Raw genomic sequence first — 15,881 nt, forward strand, 5'->3', positions numbered from 1 at the left:
AGCTAGCCGCTCTCTGCTCCATTACGTATCTCCATTTGCTAGATGTGGGGAATTGTGGGACGGCCATATCCTGTTGTCATTGTCACATGCCTACACAACTAAGAGTCCGACTTACCGCTCAAAATCTACTGCCACCAATTTCATCTCCACTAGGTGTCATGTTAGCTGGGAAAGGTCTTCCCCAACACTCTTTATTTTCACCTCCATTTATAAGTACCCTTAGTTAGCATCCCTGAAATAGATAAACTTACTGTAATTCACCCACTGACCAGATCCCCATTTTCTGTAAGTTTCCAAAAACACAGTTGGAAAACTGCGCCTTTAATGACCGGAGAAAATAGATTGTTGAATAAAGTTTGGTCAGCTTTCCCTTCCAACTGTATTGTGTGGGGTATCTGCAGACTTGGATCTGATTGATAGGTGTACGGTTATACTTACAGCTCCTCCCTGGGGGCCAGCAGGCCCTGGAATTCCAGCTCTTCCTATTACTCCCTATAGAGAAAGGGCAAGAAAGACAAGTTTATTGAGTACTCCATAAACATACATCCTTCTTTCTCCTTTATATCCAACATCAGAACATTCCAATCTAGTCTATCGTAATCTGTCCTTCATAGGGTATGTGTGGAGGAGGGGGGGGGGTTGCCTTCATATTATTGTGTTGTCATCAATCATTTTTAGGATTGCAGTTAATGTTTAAAGGAATGTTATCTTCATGCGACTCTGTGTTAGTTGCCATTTGACACTTTGCCGTTGGTGTAAACCAATAAGAACCATCATAAGAGCAAAATACTGCAGATGCCACAAATCTAACAGAAAATGTTGGAAAACCGCAGCAGATCTGGGAGCATCTGTGGAGAGAAAAATAGAGTTAACATTTTGAGTCCATTTGACTCTTCTTCAGAGCTAAAGAGGGGGAGAAATGTGATAGATTATACACTGTATCAGAGGGGGTGGAGCAGCTGGAGAAGAGCTGGGTCAGTGATAGGTGGGCACTGGGAAAGATTGCAACAAAGGATGTGTAGGGCATAAGATAAAAGATGTGTTCATGGCAGCATGAAGGACTATCAAAGGTGTTGATTGTGGCATCAAGGCAAAATATGTTAAAGGGAAAAGAAAGGCCAGGGATCAGTGAAAGCAAAATCCAAAGATGTGCAGGTTAGGTGGATTGGCCATGATAAATTGCCCATAGTGTCCAAAATTGCCCTTAGTGTTGGGTGGGGTTACTGGGTTATGGGGATAGGGTGGAGGTGTAGACCTTGGGTAGGGTGCTCTTTCCAAGAGCCGGTGCAGACTCGATGGGCCGAATGGCCTCCTTCTGCACTGTAAATTCTATGATTCTATGATTCTATGAAAGAACAAGTGGCTGATGGCCCAGTGGGGGAGGGTGGGTTGCATTGGGACAAAAATGCTTTGGATATTAAGAAAAAGGGGGTCAAAATGGAGGAGAAAGCCCACAATCTAAAGTTGTTGAACTCAATGTGAGTCCCGAGGATTGTAACATGCATAATCGTTGGGATTCACTGAAGCATTGCAACAGGCCAAGGACGGACATGTGGGTATGAGAGAAAGGTGCAGAATTGGAATGGAAAGTGAGAGGAAGGTTAGGTCATGCTTGCAGACTGAGCGAAGATGTTCCACAAAGCGGTCACCCAGTCTGAGTTTAATCTCCCCAGTGCAGAGGAGACTGCAGTAGGCCAAATTAATGGAGGTACAAGTGAAACACTGCTTAACCTGAAAGGAATGTCTGGTGCCATGAACGATGAGGAGAGAAGAGGGGAAGGGGCAGGTGTTTCCCCTTCTGCGATTGTAAGGGAGGGGCTATGGGAAGAGAAAAGGGGGTTGGGGATGATGGAGAAGTGGATCAGGGTGTTAAAGAAGGAGCATTCCCTGTGGAATGTTGATAGGAGGGGTGAGGGGAAGATGTGTTTGTTGGTGGCATCATGCTGGAGGTGGCGGAAATGGTGATCCTTTGAATGTGGAGGTTGGTGAGATGAAAATCGAGGACAAGGGGGATCCTATCATGGTTCAGGCAGGGAGAGGAAGGGGTGACGGCAGAGGTGCGAGAAATGGGCCAACCCGGCTGAGTGTCCTGTTAACTACAGTAGGAAGGGGGGACCTCGGTTAAAGAACAAGCCAGACATGTCAGAAGCATTGTTTTCAAAGATGGCATCATCAGAACAGATGCGATGGAGGTAGAGAAACTGGAAGAATGAGATGGGAGTCCTTACAGGGAGCAGGATGTGAGGAGCTGCAATCAAGGTAGCTGGGAGCATCAGTGGGTGTATCATGAATATTGGTTGTAAGTATGTCACCAGAAATGGAGACAGCAAAGTCAAGGAAGGGAAGCACTGAAGATGGACCTTGTGAAGGTGAGAGAGGGTTGGGAATTGGAAGCAAAATCAACATATTTTTTCCAGATCCAGACAAGAGCATGAAGCTGCACTGATACAGTCATCAATGTACCGGAAAAAGAGCTGTGGGAGTGGGCGTGAGTATGACTGGAAGAAGGAACGGGAACTGGAGGCTACCGGGCTGGAAGCCATCGCTGATTGACTGTCCCTCGTCTTCGCCAATTCCTTACAGTTATTACATGAAATAGATGATGTCTTGGACCCCGTGGAAGCTGCCATCGTGGTCGTCGTGGCAGGTCAGACGGCCAGATGCCGGAGAAGGTGGAAGCAGTAGCGTCAACAGAGGCTCGGGGCAGCGACCCTTGTGCAGGCCCTCGCCCCAAACCCTGAGAACCAGCTGCCCATCAGGCCAGCGAGCGACCCGAAGGGAGAGACCGGTGACAGCCCAAGGTCTACAGGCTTAGCTGATCGTTCAACAGATGACGAACAGCGCGTGCTGCAGGCAGCTTCGCCTCAACAAGAGGACGGTGCGGCACCTGTGCCATGTCCTTGTGGACTTGACACAACATGGCTGATAAGGATACCCATTCCTGTGGTGGTCAAGGTCACTATAACCCTGAACGTTTACGCCTCAGGATCATTCCAGGGCTCAAGTGGGGAATTGAGAGGCATCTCACAAGCTACGTGCATCAATGAAGTCATGGGTGCCCTATTTGCCTCGGCAGTGAACTATATAAACTTTGACATGGACCAGTCTCAACAATTGGCAGCAGGATTATCCACCATCGCCGGGATGACCTGGGTCCAGGGGGTTATAGGTGGCACGCATCAGGGAGTGCCCGACGTCAACAGGAAGGGATTCCACTCCCTGAACATTCAGCTCATGTGAGACCACCACATGAAGATCATGCATGTGTGTGCACGCTTCCCAGGGAGTGTGCACGACAGCTACATCCTGGGGCACTATGACGACTATCTCTAGACTCCCCAAGGTAACACTGTCACTTGATTGTTCTTTACTGCCACCTGCTGTTTGGATATCGTATCTATTAACATTTACATGATTGCTTATGCATATCATCACACTAATTGCTTAGCCCTCCATGCTCTGCAACTATGTCTCGGTGTTTCCCCAGGATACACGTCTGCAGTGGTGGCAATCTGCTGCTTAACACATCCTGTGGCTTTTGATGTTCTGGGAGCCCTGTGGATTGAGAGCCCCAACCCACTTGCTGGCGGCACATGCCTCACCGTGTCACCCTGTTCCGAAGGCTGACTCCGAGATGCGCAGTTGTCGGGGTGGCGGGGTCTCGGGGTGCGGGTGGCTGCCACCACCACTCTGTAGGAGGCCCTGGGTTGGCCCCCAACGTCGCTGCATCCCGGTCAGTGCCTGTAGGACCCTGGGGGTCACCTCAGGATGGAGGTGCAGCTGGACTGAGCTCCGGATGCCCCAAGGCTGGAAGCTCCCCAATATCTGCACCATGGTGACGATGCCTCCAACAATGCCCCTCTGTGAGCGGACCATGCTCTGCAGTGCCTCGCTAACGCTCACCTAAGACTGGGACGTGTTCAGCAGCAACCCAAAAAAGATCTGCCTGAGACTGGGACATGTCCCTCAGGGTCTGGGCTACCAACCCAGGGACCGGGACATGCTACGCAGTGCCACGGCAAGGGCCACCTGAGACTGGGACATGCTCCGCAGTGCCTCGGAAAGGTCCACTTTCATCAGAGACATTTTCCCGGTGACTGGGACCTGTCGCCAAGGTGCTCAACTGTGGCAATCACTGACAATGCCTTGGACAGCACCAGTCTTGGTGCGGAGGCCGTGCTCCAAGCTCTCCACTCCAGTCATCACCCAAGCAGTATTGGTGTTGGTGCCACATATTGCTGGCACCATCTCCTGCTGCCTCAGCCTTTGGCGACTCTTCCAATCAGCTGTGGACCTGCTGGAGTGTCACTGACATTCCCCTCTGAATCTCTCAACCACACCCTATCAACTCTTCAGCCTCGGTAAACCCGGTCCAGAGGCTCACCATCTGACTGGGACCCAGCTGGGTCCTGGGATCCAGCAGACCTCCGACTGCCACCTTGCCTGGGCGTTCCTGCCTCCACCTGATGTGCATTTGCAACTGTGAGGTGCTCACCAGAAGGTGTCCCAGAAGCCTGTCCACTACTTTTGCCCAGCAAGGTGTGTGTCACTCCGTTGGTGGAGGGTGGGGGTGACAGCTGTGATGCGACTGTTAAGGTGGCATGCTCGGAGCTCTCCTCCGAGGTGTTCGCCAGGAACGAGGGGGCCACACTGAATGGGCCAGCGCCATCAGATGGAGATTCTGTGGGAGAATGGACATGTGATCAGTAGGGGAAAGGATCAACATGCTGGCAGGTAAAACTCGCAAGTGACCGATCCTGTGGTTGGGGGCCGTGGTTACCCAACACTGCGGTGCAGTCCAATCTCGATGCAGGTGACTGGTCTGTCCCTGGCCACCATGGCAACCTCCAGGGCATGTTAACATAGGGTGTGAGGATTCCAATGTACGTCACACCTCCACCCATATGTCCCTCTCCCATCTGTTATGGGCCAGCTTCTTCTGCGGGGACATAGCGGGCATCATGAGCCACACTGTGAAGGTTCACATAGATCACGAACAGTGTGTCACACTGTGTGTGGGTTCATATTGATCTGGAACAGTGTGTTACACTGTGTGTGGGTTCATATTGATCTGGAACAGTGTGTTACACTGTGTGTGGGTTCACATAGATCACGAACAGTGTGTCACACTGTGTGTGGGTTCATATTGATCTGGAACAGTGTGTTACACTGTGTGTGGGTTCATATTGATCTGGAACAGTGTGTCACACTGTGTGTGGGTTCATATTGATCTGGAACAGTGTGTTACACTGTGTGTGGGTTCATATTGATCTGGAACAGTGTGTTACACTGTGTGTGGGTACATATTGATCAGGAACAGTGTGTTACATTGTGTGTGGGTTCATATTGGGCAGCACGGTAGCACTGTGGATAGCACAATTGCTTCACAGCTCCAGCGTCCCAGGTTTGATTCCGGCTTGGGTCACTGTCTGTGCGGAGTCTGCACAACCTCCCCATGTGTGCGTGGGTTTCCTCCGGGTGCTCCGGTTTCCTCCCACAGTCCAAAGATGTGCAGGTTAGGTGGATTGGCCATGATAAATTGCCCTTAGTGTCCAAAATTGACCTTAGTGTTGGGTGGGGTTACTGGGTTATGGGGATAGGGTGGAGGTGTTGACCTTGGGTAGGGTGCTATTTCCAAGAGCCGGTGCAGACCCAATGGGCCGAATGGCCCCCTTCTGCACTGCAAATTCAATGATAATCTATGATATTGATCAGGAACAGTGTGTTACACTGTGTGTGGGTTCATATTGATCAGGAACAGTGTGTTACACTGTGTGTGGGTTCATATTGATCTGGAACAGTGTGTTACACTGTGTGTGGGTTCATATTGATCGGGAACAGTGTGTTACACTGTGTGTGGGTACAATATGATCAGGAACAGTGTGTTACACTGTGTGTGGATTCATATTGATCAGGAATAGTGTGTTACACTGTGTGTGGGTTCATATTGATCAGGAACAGTGTGTTACCATGTGTGTGGGTACATATTGATCAGGAACAGTGTGTTACATTGTGTGTGGGTTCATATGATCATGAACAGTGTGTTACACTGTGTGTGGGTTCACATTGATCAGGAACAGTGTGTTATACTGTGTGTGGGTACATATTGATCAGGAACAGTGTGTTACCCTGTGTGTGGGTACATATTGATCAGGAACAGTGTGTTACACTGTGTGTGCAGGTTCATATTGATCAGGAACAGTGTGTTACACTGTGTGTGGGTTCATATTGATCAGGAACAGTGTGTTACATTGTGTGTGAGTTCTTTTTGATCAGGAACAGTGTGTTACACTGTGTGTGGGTTCATATTGATCTGGAACAGTGTGTTACACTGTGTGTGTGTGTGGATTCACAGTGATCAGGAACAGTGTGTTACACTGTGTGTGGGCTCATATTGATCAGGAACAGTGTGTTACACTGTGTGTGGGTTCATATTGATCTGGAACAGTGTGTTACACTGTGTGTGGGTACATATTGATCAGGAACAGTGTGTTACATTGTGTGTGGGTTCATATTGGGCAGCACGGTAGCACTGTGGATAGCACAATTGCTTCACAGCTCCAAGGCACCAGGTTTGATTCCGGCTTGGGTCACTGTCTGTGCGGAGTCTGCACAACCTCCCCATGTGTGCATGGGTTTCCTCCGGGTGCTCCGGTTTCCTCCCACAGTCCAAAGATGTGCAGGTTAGGTGGATTGGCCATGATAAATTGCCCTTAGTGTCCAAAATTGACCTTAGTGTTGGGTGCGGTTACTGGGTTATGGGGATAGGGTGGAGGTGTTGACCTTGGGTAGGGTGCTATTTCCAAGAGCCGGTGCAGACCCGATGGGCCGAATGGCCTCCTTCTGCACTGTAAATTCTATGATAATCTATGATATTGATCAGGAACAGTGTGTTACACTGTGTGTGGGTTCATATTGATCAGGAACAGTGTGTTACACTGTGTGTGGGTTCATATTGATTTGGAACAGTGTGTTACACTGTGTGTGGGTTCATATTGATCGGGAACAGTGTGTTACACTGTGTGTGGGTACAATATGATCAGGAACAGTGTGTTACACTGTGTGTGGATTCATATTGATCAGGAATAGTGTGTTACACTGTGTGTGGGTTCATATTGATCAGGAACAGTGTGTTACCATGTGTGTGGGTACATATTGATCAGGAACAGTGTGTTACATTGTGTGTGGGTTCATATGATTATGAACAGTGTGTTACACTGTGTGTGGGTTCACATTGATCAGGAACAGTGTGTTATACTGTGTGTGGGTACATATTGATCAGGAACAGTGTGTTACCCTGTGTGTGGGTACATATTGATCAGGAACAGTGTGTTACATTGTGTGTGGGTTCATATGATCAGGAACAGTGTGTTACCCTGTGTGTGAGTTCATATTGATCAGGAACAGTATGTTACACTGTGTGTGTGTTCATATTGATCAGGAACAGTGTGTTACACTGTGTGTGGGTTCATATTGATCAGGAACAGTGTGTTACATTGTGTGTGAGTTCTTTTTGATCAGGAACAGTGTGTTACACTGTGTGTGGGTTCATATTGATCTGGAACAGTGTGTTACACTGTGTGTGTGTGTGGATTCACAGTGATCAGGAACAGTGTGTTACACTGTGTGTGCAGGTTCATATTGATCAGGAACAGTGTGTTACACTGTGTGTGGGTTCATATTGATCAGGAACAGTGTGTTACATTGTGTGTGAGTTCTTTTTGATCAGGAACAGTGTGTTACACTGTGTGTGGGTTCATATTGATCTGGAACAGTGTGTTACACTGTGTGTGCAGGTTCATATTGATCAGAAACAGTGTGTTACACTGTGTGTGGGTTCATATTGATCAGGAACAGTGTGTTACACTGTGTGTGGGTTCACATTGATCAGGAACAATGTGTTACACTGTGTGTGGGTTCACATTGATCAGGAACAATGTGTTGCACTGTGTGTGGGTTCACATTGATCAGGAACAATGTGTTGCACTGTGTGTGGGTACATATTGATCAGGAACAGTGTGTTACATTGTGTGTGAGTTCATATTGATCAGGAACAGTGTGTTACACTGTGTGTGGGTTCATATTGATCTGGAACAGTGTGTTACACTGTGTGTGGGTACATATTGATCAGGAACAGTGTGTTACATTGTGTGTGGGTTCATATTGGGCAGCACGGTAGCACTGTGGATAGCACAATTGCTTCACAGCTCCAAGGCACCAGGTTTGATTCCGGCTTGGGTCACTGTCTGTGCGGAGTCTGCACAACCTCCCCATGTGTGCGTGGGTTTCCTCCGGGTGCTCCGGTTTCCTCCCACAGTCCAAAGATGTGCAGGTTAGGTGGATTGGCGATGATAAATTGCCCTTAGTGTCCAAAATTGACCTTAGTGTTGGGTGCGGTTACTGGGTTATGGGGATAGGGTGGAGGTGTTGACCTTGGGTAGGGTGCTATTTCCAAGAGCCGGTGCAGACCCGATGGGCCGAATGGCCTCCTTCTGCACTGTAAATTCTATGATAATCTATGATATTGATCAGGAACAGTGTGTTACACTGTGTGTGGGTTCATATTGATCAGGAACAGTGTGTTACACTGTGTGTGGGTTCATATTGATCAGGAACAGTGTGTTACACTGTGTGTGGGTTCATATTGATCTGGAACAGTGTGTTACACTGTGTGTGGGTTCATATTGATCGGGAACAGTGTGTTACACTGTGTGTGGGTTCATATTGATCAGGAATAGTGTGTTACACTGTGTGTGGGTTCATATTGATCAGGAACAGTGTGTTACCCTGTGTGTGGGTACATATTGATCAGGAACAGTGTGTTACATTGTGTGTGGGTTCATATGATCAGGAACAGTGTGTTACACTGTGTGTGGGGTCACATTGATCAGGAACAGTGTGTTACACTGTGTGTGGGTACATATTGATCAGGAACAGTGTGTTACCCTGTGTGTGGGTACATATTGATCAGGAACAGTGTGTTACATTGTGTGTGGGTTCATATGATCAGGAACAGTGTGTTACCCTGTGTGTGGGTACATATTGATCAGGAACAGTGTGTTACATTGTGTGAGAGTTCATATTGATCAGGAACAGAGTGTTACACTGTGTGTGGGTTCATATTGATCTGGAACAGTGTGTTACACTGTGTGTGGGTTCATATTGATCAGGAACAGTGTGTTACATTGTGTGTGAGTTCTTTTTGATCAGGAACAGTGTGTTACACTGTGTTTGGGTTCATATTGATCTGGAACAGTGTGTTACACTGTGTGTGTGTGTGGATTCACAGTGATCAGGAACAGTGTGTTACACTGTGTGTGCAGGTTCATATTGATCAGGAACAGTGTGTTACACTGTGTGTGGGTTCATATTGATCAGGAACAGTGTGTTACATTGTGTGTGAGTTCTTTTTGATCAGGAACAGTGTGTTACACTGTGTGTGGGTTCATATTGATCTGGAACAGTGTGTTACACTGTGTGTGCAGGTTCATATTGATCAGAAACAGTGTGTTACACTGTGTGTGGGTTCATATTGATCAGGAACAGTGTGTTACACTGTGTGTGGGTTCACATTGATCAGGAACAATGTGTTACACTGTGTGTGGGTTCACATTGATCAGGAACAATGTGTTGCACTGTGTGTGGGTTCACATTGATCAGGAACAATGTGTTGCACTGTGTGTGGGTACATATTGATCAGGAACAGTGTGTTACATTGTGTGTGAGTTCATATTGATCAGGAACAGTGTGTTACACTGTGTGTGGGTTCATATTGATCTGGAACAGTGTGTTACACTGTGTGTGGGTACATATTGATCAGGAACAGTGTGTTACATTGTGTGTGGGTTCATATTGGGCAGCACGGTAGCACTGTGGATAGCACAATTGCTTCACAGCTCCAAGGCACCAGGTTTGATTCCGGCTTGGGTCACTGTCTGTGCGGAGTCTGCACAACCTCCCCATGTGTGCGTGGGTTTCCTCCGGGTGCTCCGGTTTCCTCCCACAGTCCAAAGATGTGCAGGTTAGGTGGATTGGCCATGATAAATTGCCCTTAGTGTCCAAAATTGACCTTAGTGTTGGGTGCGGTTACTGGGTTATGGGGATAGGGTGGAGGTGTTGACCTTGGGTAGGGTGCTATTTCCAAGAGCCGGTGCAGACCCGATGGGCCGAATGGCCTCCTTCTGCACTGTAAATTCTATGATAATCTATGATATTGATCAGGAACAGTGTGTTACACTGTGTGTGGGTTCATATTGATCAGGAACAGTGTGTTACACTGTGTGTGGGTTCATATTGATCAGGAACAGTGTGTTACACTGTGTGTGGGTTCATATTGATCTGGAACAGTGTGTTACACTGTGTGTGGGTTCATATTGATCGGGAACAGTGTGTTACACTGTGTGTGGGTTCATATTGATCAGGAATAGTGTGTTACACTGTGTGTGGGTTCATATTGATCAGGAACAGTGTGTTACCCTGTGTGTGGGTACATATTGATCAGGAACAGTGTGTTACATTGTGTGTGGGTTCATATGATCAGGAACAGTGTGTTACACTGTGTGTGGGGTCACATTGATCAGGAACAGTGTGTTACACTGTGTGTGGGTACATATTGATCAGGAACAGTGTGTTACCCTGTGTGTGGGTACATATTGATCAGGAACAGTGTGTTACATTGTGTGTGGGTTCATATGATCAGGAACAGTGTGTTACCCTGTGTGTGGGTACATATTGATCAGGAACAGTGTGTTACATTGTGTGAGAGTTCATATTGATCAGGAACAGAGTGTTACACTGTGTGTGGGTTCATATTGATCTGGAACAGTGTGTTACACTGTGTGTGGGTTCACATTGATCAGGAACAGTGTGTTATACTGTGTGTGGGTACATCTTGATCAGGAACAGTGTGTTACATTGTGTGTGGGTTCATATGATCAGGAACAGTGTGTTACCCTGTGTGTGAGTTCATATTGAGCAGGAACAGTGTGTTACACTGTGTGTGTGTTCATATTGATCAGGATCAGTGTGTTACACTGTGTGTGGGTTCATATTGATCAGGAACAGTGTGTTACATTGTGTGTGAGTTCATATTGATCAGGAACAGTGTGTTACACTGTGTGTGGGTTCATATTGATCTGGAACAGTGTGTTACACTGTGTGTGTGTGTGGATTCGCAGTGATCAGGAACAGTGTGTTACACTGTGTGTGCAGGTTCATATTGATCAGAAACAGTGTGTTACACTGTGTGTGGGTTCATATTGATCAGGAACAGTGTGTTACACTGTGTGTGGGTTCATATTGATCAGGAACAGCGTGTTACACTGTGTGTGGGTGCACATTGATCAGGAATAGTGTGTTACACGGTGTGTGTGTGTGGGGGGGGGGGGTTCACAGTGATCAGGAACAGTGTGTTACACTGTGTGTGGGTTCACATTGATCAGGAACAGTGTGTTACACTGTGTGTGGGCTCACATTGATCAGGAACAGTGTGTTACACTGTGTGTGGGTTCACATTGATCAGGAACAGTGTGTTACACTGTGTGTGGGTTCACATTGATCAGGAACAGTGTGTTACACTGTGTGTGTGGGTTCGCATTGATCAGGAACAGTGTGTTACACTGTGTGTGGGTTCACAGTGATCAGGAACAGTGTGTTACACTGTGTGTGGGTTCATATTGATCAGGAACAGTGTATTACACTGTGTGTGGGTTCACAGTGATCAGGAACAGTGTGTCACACTGTGTGTGGGTTCATATTGATCAGGAACAGTGTGTTACACTGTGTGTGGGTTCATATTGATCAGGAACAGTGTGTTACACTGTGTGTGTTCACATTGATCAGGCACAATGTGTTACACTGTGTGTGGGTTCATATTGATCAGGAACAGTGTTTACACTGTGTGTGGGTTCATATTGATCAGGAACAGTGTGTTGCACTGTGTGTGGGTTCATATTGATCAGGAACAGTGTTTACACTGTGTGTGGGTTCATATTGATCAGGAACAGTGTGTTACCCTGTGTGTGGGTACATATTGATCAGGAACAGTGTGTTACATTGTGTGTGGGTTCATATGATCAGGAACAGTGTGTTACCCTGTGTGTGGGTACATATTGATCAGGAACAGTGTGTTACATTGTGTGAGAGTTCATATTGATCAGGAACAGAGTGTTACACTGTGTGTGGGTTCATATTGATCTGGAACAGTGTGTTACACTGTGTGTGGGTTCACATTGATCAGGAACAGTGTGTTACACTGTGTGTGGGTTCATATTGATCAGGAACAGTGTGTTACACTGTGTGTGGGTTCACAGTGATCAGGAACAGTGTGTCACACTGTGTGTGGGTTCATATTGATCAGGAACAGTGTGTTACACTGTGTGTGGGTTCATATTGATCAGGAACAGTGTGTTACACTGTGTGTGTTCACATTGATCAGGCACAATGTGTTACACTGTGTGTGGGTTCATATTGATCAGGAACAGTGTTTACACTGTGTGTGTTCACATTGATCAGGCACAATGTGTTACACTGTGTGTGGGTTCATATTGATCAGGAACAGTGTTTACACTGTGTGTGGGTTCATATTGATCAGGAACAGTGTGTTACCCTGTGTGTGGGTACATATTGATCAGGAACAGTGTGTTACATTGTGTGTGGGTTCATATGATCAGGAACAGTGTGTTACCCTGTGTGTGGGTACATATTGATCAGGAACAGTGTGTTACATTGTGTGAGAGTTCATATTGATCAGGAACAGAGTGTTACACTGTGTGTGGGTTCATATTGATCTGGAACAGTGTGTTACACTGTGTGTGGGTTCACATTGATCAGGAACAGTGTGTTATACTGTGTGTGGGTACATCTTGATCAGGAACAGTGTGTTACATTGTGTGTGGGTTCATATGATCAGGAACAGTGTGTTACACTGTGTGTGGGTTCACATTGATCAGGAACAGTGTGTTATACTGTGTGTGGGTACATCTTGATCAGGAACAGTGTGTTACACTGTGTGTGGGTTCATATGATCAGGAACAGTGTGTTACATTTTGTGTGGGTTCATATGATCAGGAACAGTGTGTTACCCTGTGTGTGAGTTCATATTGAGCAGGAACAGTGTGTTACATTGTGTGTGAGTTCATATTGATCAGAAACCGTGTGTTACACTGTGTGTGGGTTCATATTGATCTGGAACAGTGTGTTACACTGTGTGTGTGTGTGGATTCGCAGTGATCAGGAACAGTGTGTTACACTGTGTGTGCAGGTTCATATTGATCAGAAACAGTGTGTTACACTGTGTGTGGGTTCATATTGATCAGGAACAGTGTGTTACACTGTGTGTGGGTTCATATTGATCAGGAACAGCGTGTTACACTGTGTGTGGGTGCACATTGATCAGGAATAGTGTGTTACACGGTGTGTGTGTGTGGGGGGGGGGTTCACAGTGATCAGGAACAGTGTGTTACACTGTGTGTGGGCTCACATTGATCAGGAACAGTGTGTTACACTGTGTGTGGGCTCACATTGATCAGGAACAGTGTGTTACACTGTGTGTGGGTTCACATTGATCAGGAACAGTGTGTTACACTGTGTGTGTGGGTTCGCATTGATCAGGAACAGTGTGTTATACTGTGTGTGGGTACATCTTGATCAGGAACAGTGTGTTACATTGTGTGTGGGTTCATATGATCAGGAACAGTGTGTTACACTGTGTGTGGGTTCACATTGATCAGGAACAGTGTGTTATACTGTGTGTGGGTACATCTTGATCAGGAACAGTGTGTTACACTGTGTGTGGGTTCATTTGATCAGGAACAGTGTGTTACATTGTGTGTGGGTTCATATGATCAGGAACAGTGTGTTACCCTGTGTGTGAGTTCATATTGAGCAGGAACAGTGTGTTACATTGTGTGTGAGTTCATATTGATCAGGAACAGTGTGTTACACTGTGTGTGGGTTCATATTGATCTGGAACAGTGTGTTACACTGTGTGTGTGTGTGGATTCGCAGTGATCAGGAACAGTGTGTTACACTGTGTGTGCAGGTTCATATTGATCAGAAACAGTGTGTTACACTGTGTGTGGGTTCATATTGATCAGGAACAGTGTGTTACACTGTGTGTGGGTTCATATTGATCAGGAACAGCGTGTTACACTGTGTGTGGGTGCACATTGATCAGGAATAGTGTGTTACACGGTGTGTGTGTGTGGGGGGGGGGGGTTCACAGTGATCAGGAACAGTGTGTTACACTGTGTGTGGGTTCACATTGATCAGGAACAGTGTGTTACACAGTGTGTGGGTTCATATTGATCAGGAACAGTGTGTTACACTGTGTGTGGGTTCATATTGATCAGAAACAGTGTGTTACACTGTGTGTGGGTTCACATTGATCAGGAACAGTGTGTTACACTGTGTGTGGGTTCACATTGATCAGGAACAGTGTGTTACACTGTGTGTGGGTTCATATTGATCAGGAACAGTGTGTTACACTGTGTGTGGGCTCACATTGATCAGGAACAGTGTGTTACACTGTGTGTGGGCTCACATTGATCAGGAACAGTGTGTTACACTGTGTGTGGGTTCACATTGATCAGGAACAGTGTGTTACACTGTGTGTGTGGGTTCGCATTGATCAGGAACAGTGTGTTACACTGTGTGTGGGTTCACAGTGATCAGGAACAGTGTGTTACACTGTGTGTGGGTTCATATTGATCAGGAACAGTGTGTTACACTGTGTGTGGGTTCACAGTGATCAGGAACAGTGTGTCACACTGTGTGTGGGTTCATATTGATCAGGAACAGTGTGTTACACTGTGTGTGGGTTCATATTGATCAGGAATAGTGTGTTACACTGTGTGTGTTCACATTGATCAGGCACAATGTGTTACACTGTGTGTGGGTTCATATTGATCAGGAACAGTGTTTACACTGTGTGTGGGTTCATATTGATCAGGAACAGTGTGTTGCACTGTGTGTGGGTTCATATTGATCAGGAACAGTGTGTTACACTGTGTGTGGGTTCATATTGATTAGGAACAATGTGTTACACTGTGTGTGGGTTCACATTGATCAGGAACAGTGTGCTACACTGTGTGTGGGTTCATATTGATCAGGAACACTGTGTTACACTGTGTGTTGGTTCATATTGATCAGGAACAGTGTGTTACACTGTGTGTGGGTACATATTGATCAGGAATAGTGTGTTACATCGTGTGTGGGTTCATATTGATCAGGAACAGTGTGTCACACTGTGTGTGGGTTCATATTGATCAGGAACAGTGTGTTACCCTGTGTGTCGGTTCATATTGATCAGGAACAGTGTGTTACACTGTGTGTCGGTTCACATTGATCTGGAACAGTGTGTTACCCTGTGTGTGGGTTCACATTGATCAGGAACAGTGTGTTACACTGTGTGTGGGTTCATATTGATCAGGAACAATGTGTTACCCTGTGTGTGGGTTCACATTGATCAGGAACAGTGTGTTACACTGTGTGTCGGTTCACATTGATCAGGAACAGTGTGTTACACTGTGTGTGGGATCACATTGATCAGGAACAGTGTGTTACACTGTGTGTGGGTTCATATTGATCAGGAACAGTGTGTTACACTGTGTGTGGGTACATATTCATCAGGAACAGTGTGTTACACTGTGTGTGGGTTCACATTGATCAGGAACAGTCTGTTACACTGTGTGTGTGGGTTCACATTGATCAGGAACAGTGTGTCACACTATGTGTGGGTTCATATTGATCAGGAACAGTGTGTGTGTTCACATTGATCAGGAACAATGTGTTACACTGTGTGTGGGTTCATATTGATCAGGAACAGTGTGTTACACTGTGTGTGTTCACATTGATCAGGAACAATGTGTTACACTGTGTGT

General features: G+C 46.5%; 1 protein-coding gene across 2 annotated transcripts in view; it reads right to left on the reverse strand.

Annotated features, from left to right (window-relative positions):
• col9a2 (procollagen, type IX, alpha 2) overlaps positions 1–15,881 on the reverse strand; it is a 255,307-nt gene that overhangs the window by 81,828 nt on the left and 157,598 nt on the right. For both annotated transcript variants that reach the window (XM_072502259.1, XM_072502256.1), the window contains one exon: positions 439–492. In XM_072502259.1, the coding sequence (XP_072358360.1) occupies positions 439–492 (54 nt within the window). The remainder of the gene's footprint in view (positions 1–438; positions 493–15,881) is intronic.

Source organism: Scyliorhinus torazame, chromosome 1 (assembly GCF_047496885.1).
Source record: "Scyliorhinus torazame isolate Kashiwa2021f chromosome 1, sScyTor2.1, whole genome shotgun sequence".
In the NCBI taxonomy this organism is placed as follows: domain Eukaryota; kingdom Metazoa; phylum Chordata; class Chondrichthyes; order Carcharhiniformes; family Scyliorhinidae; genus Scyliorhinus; species Scyliorhinus torazame.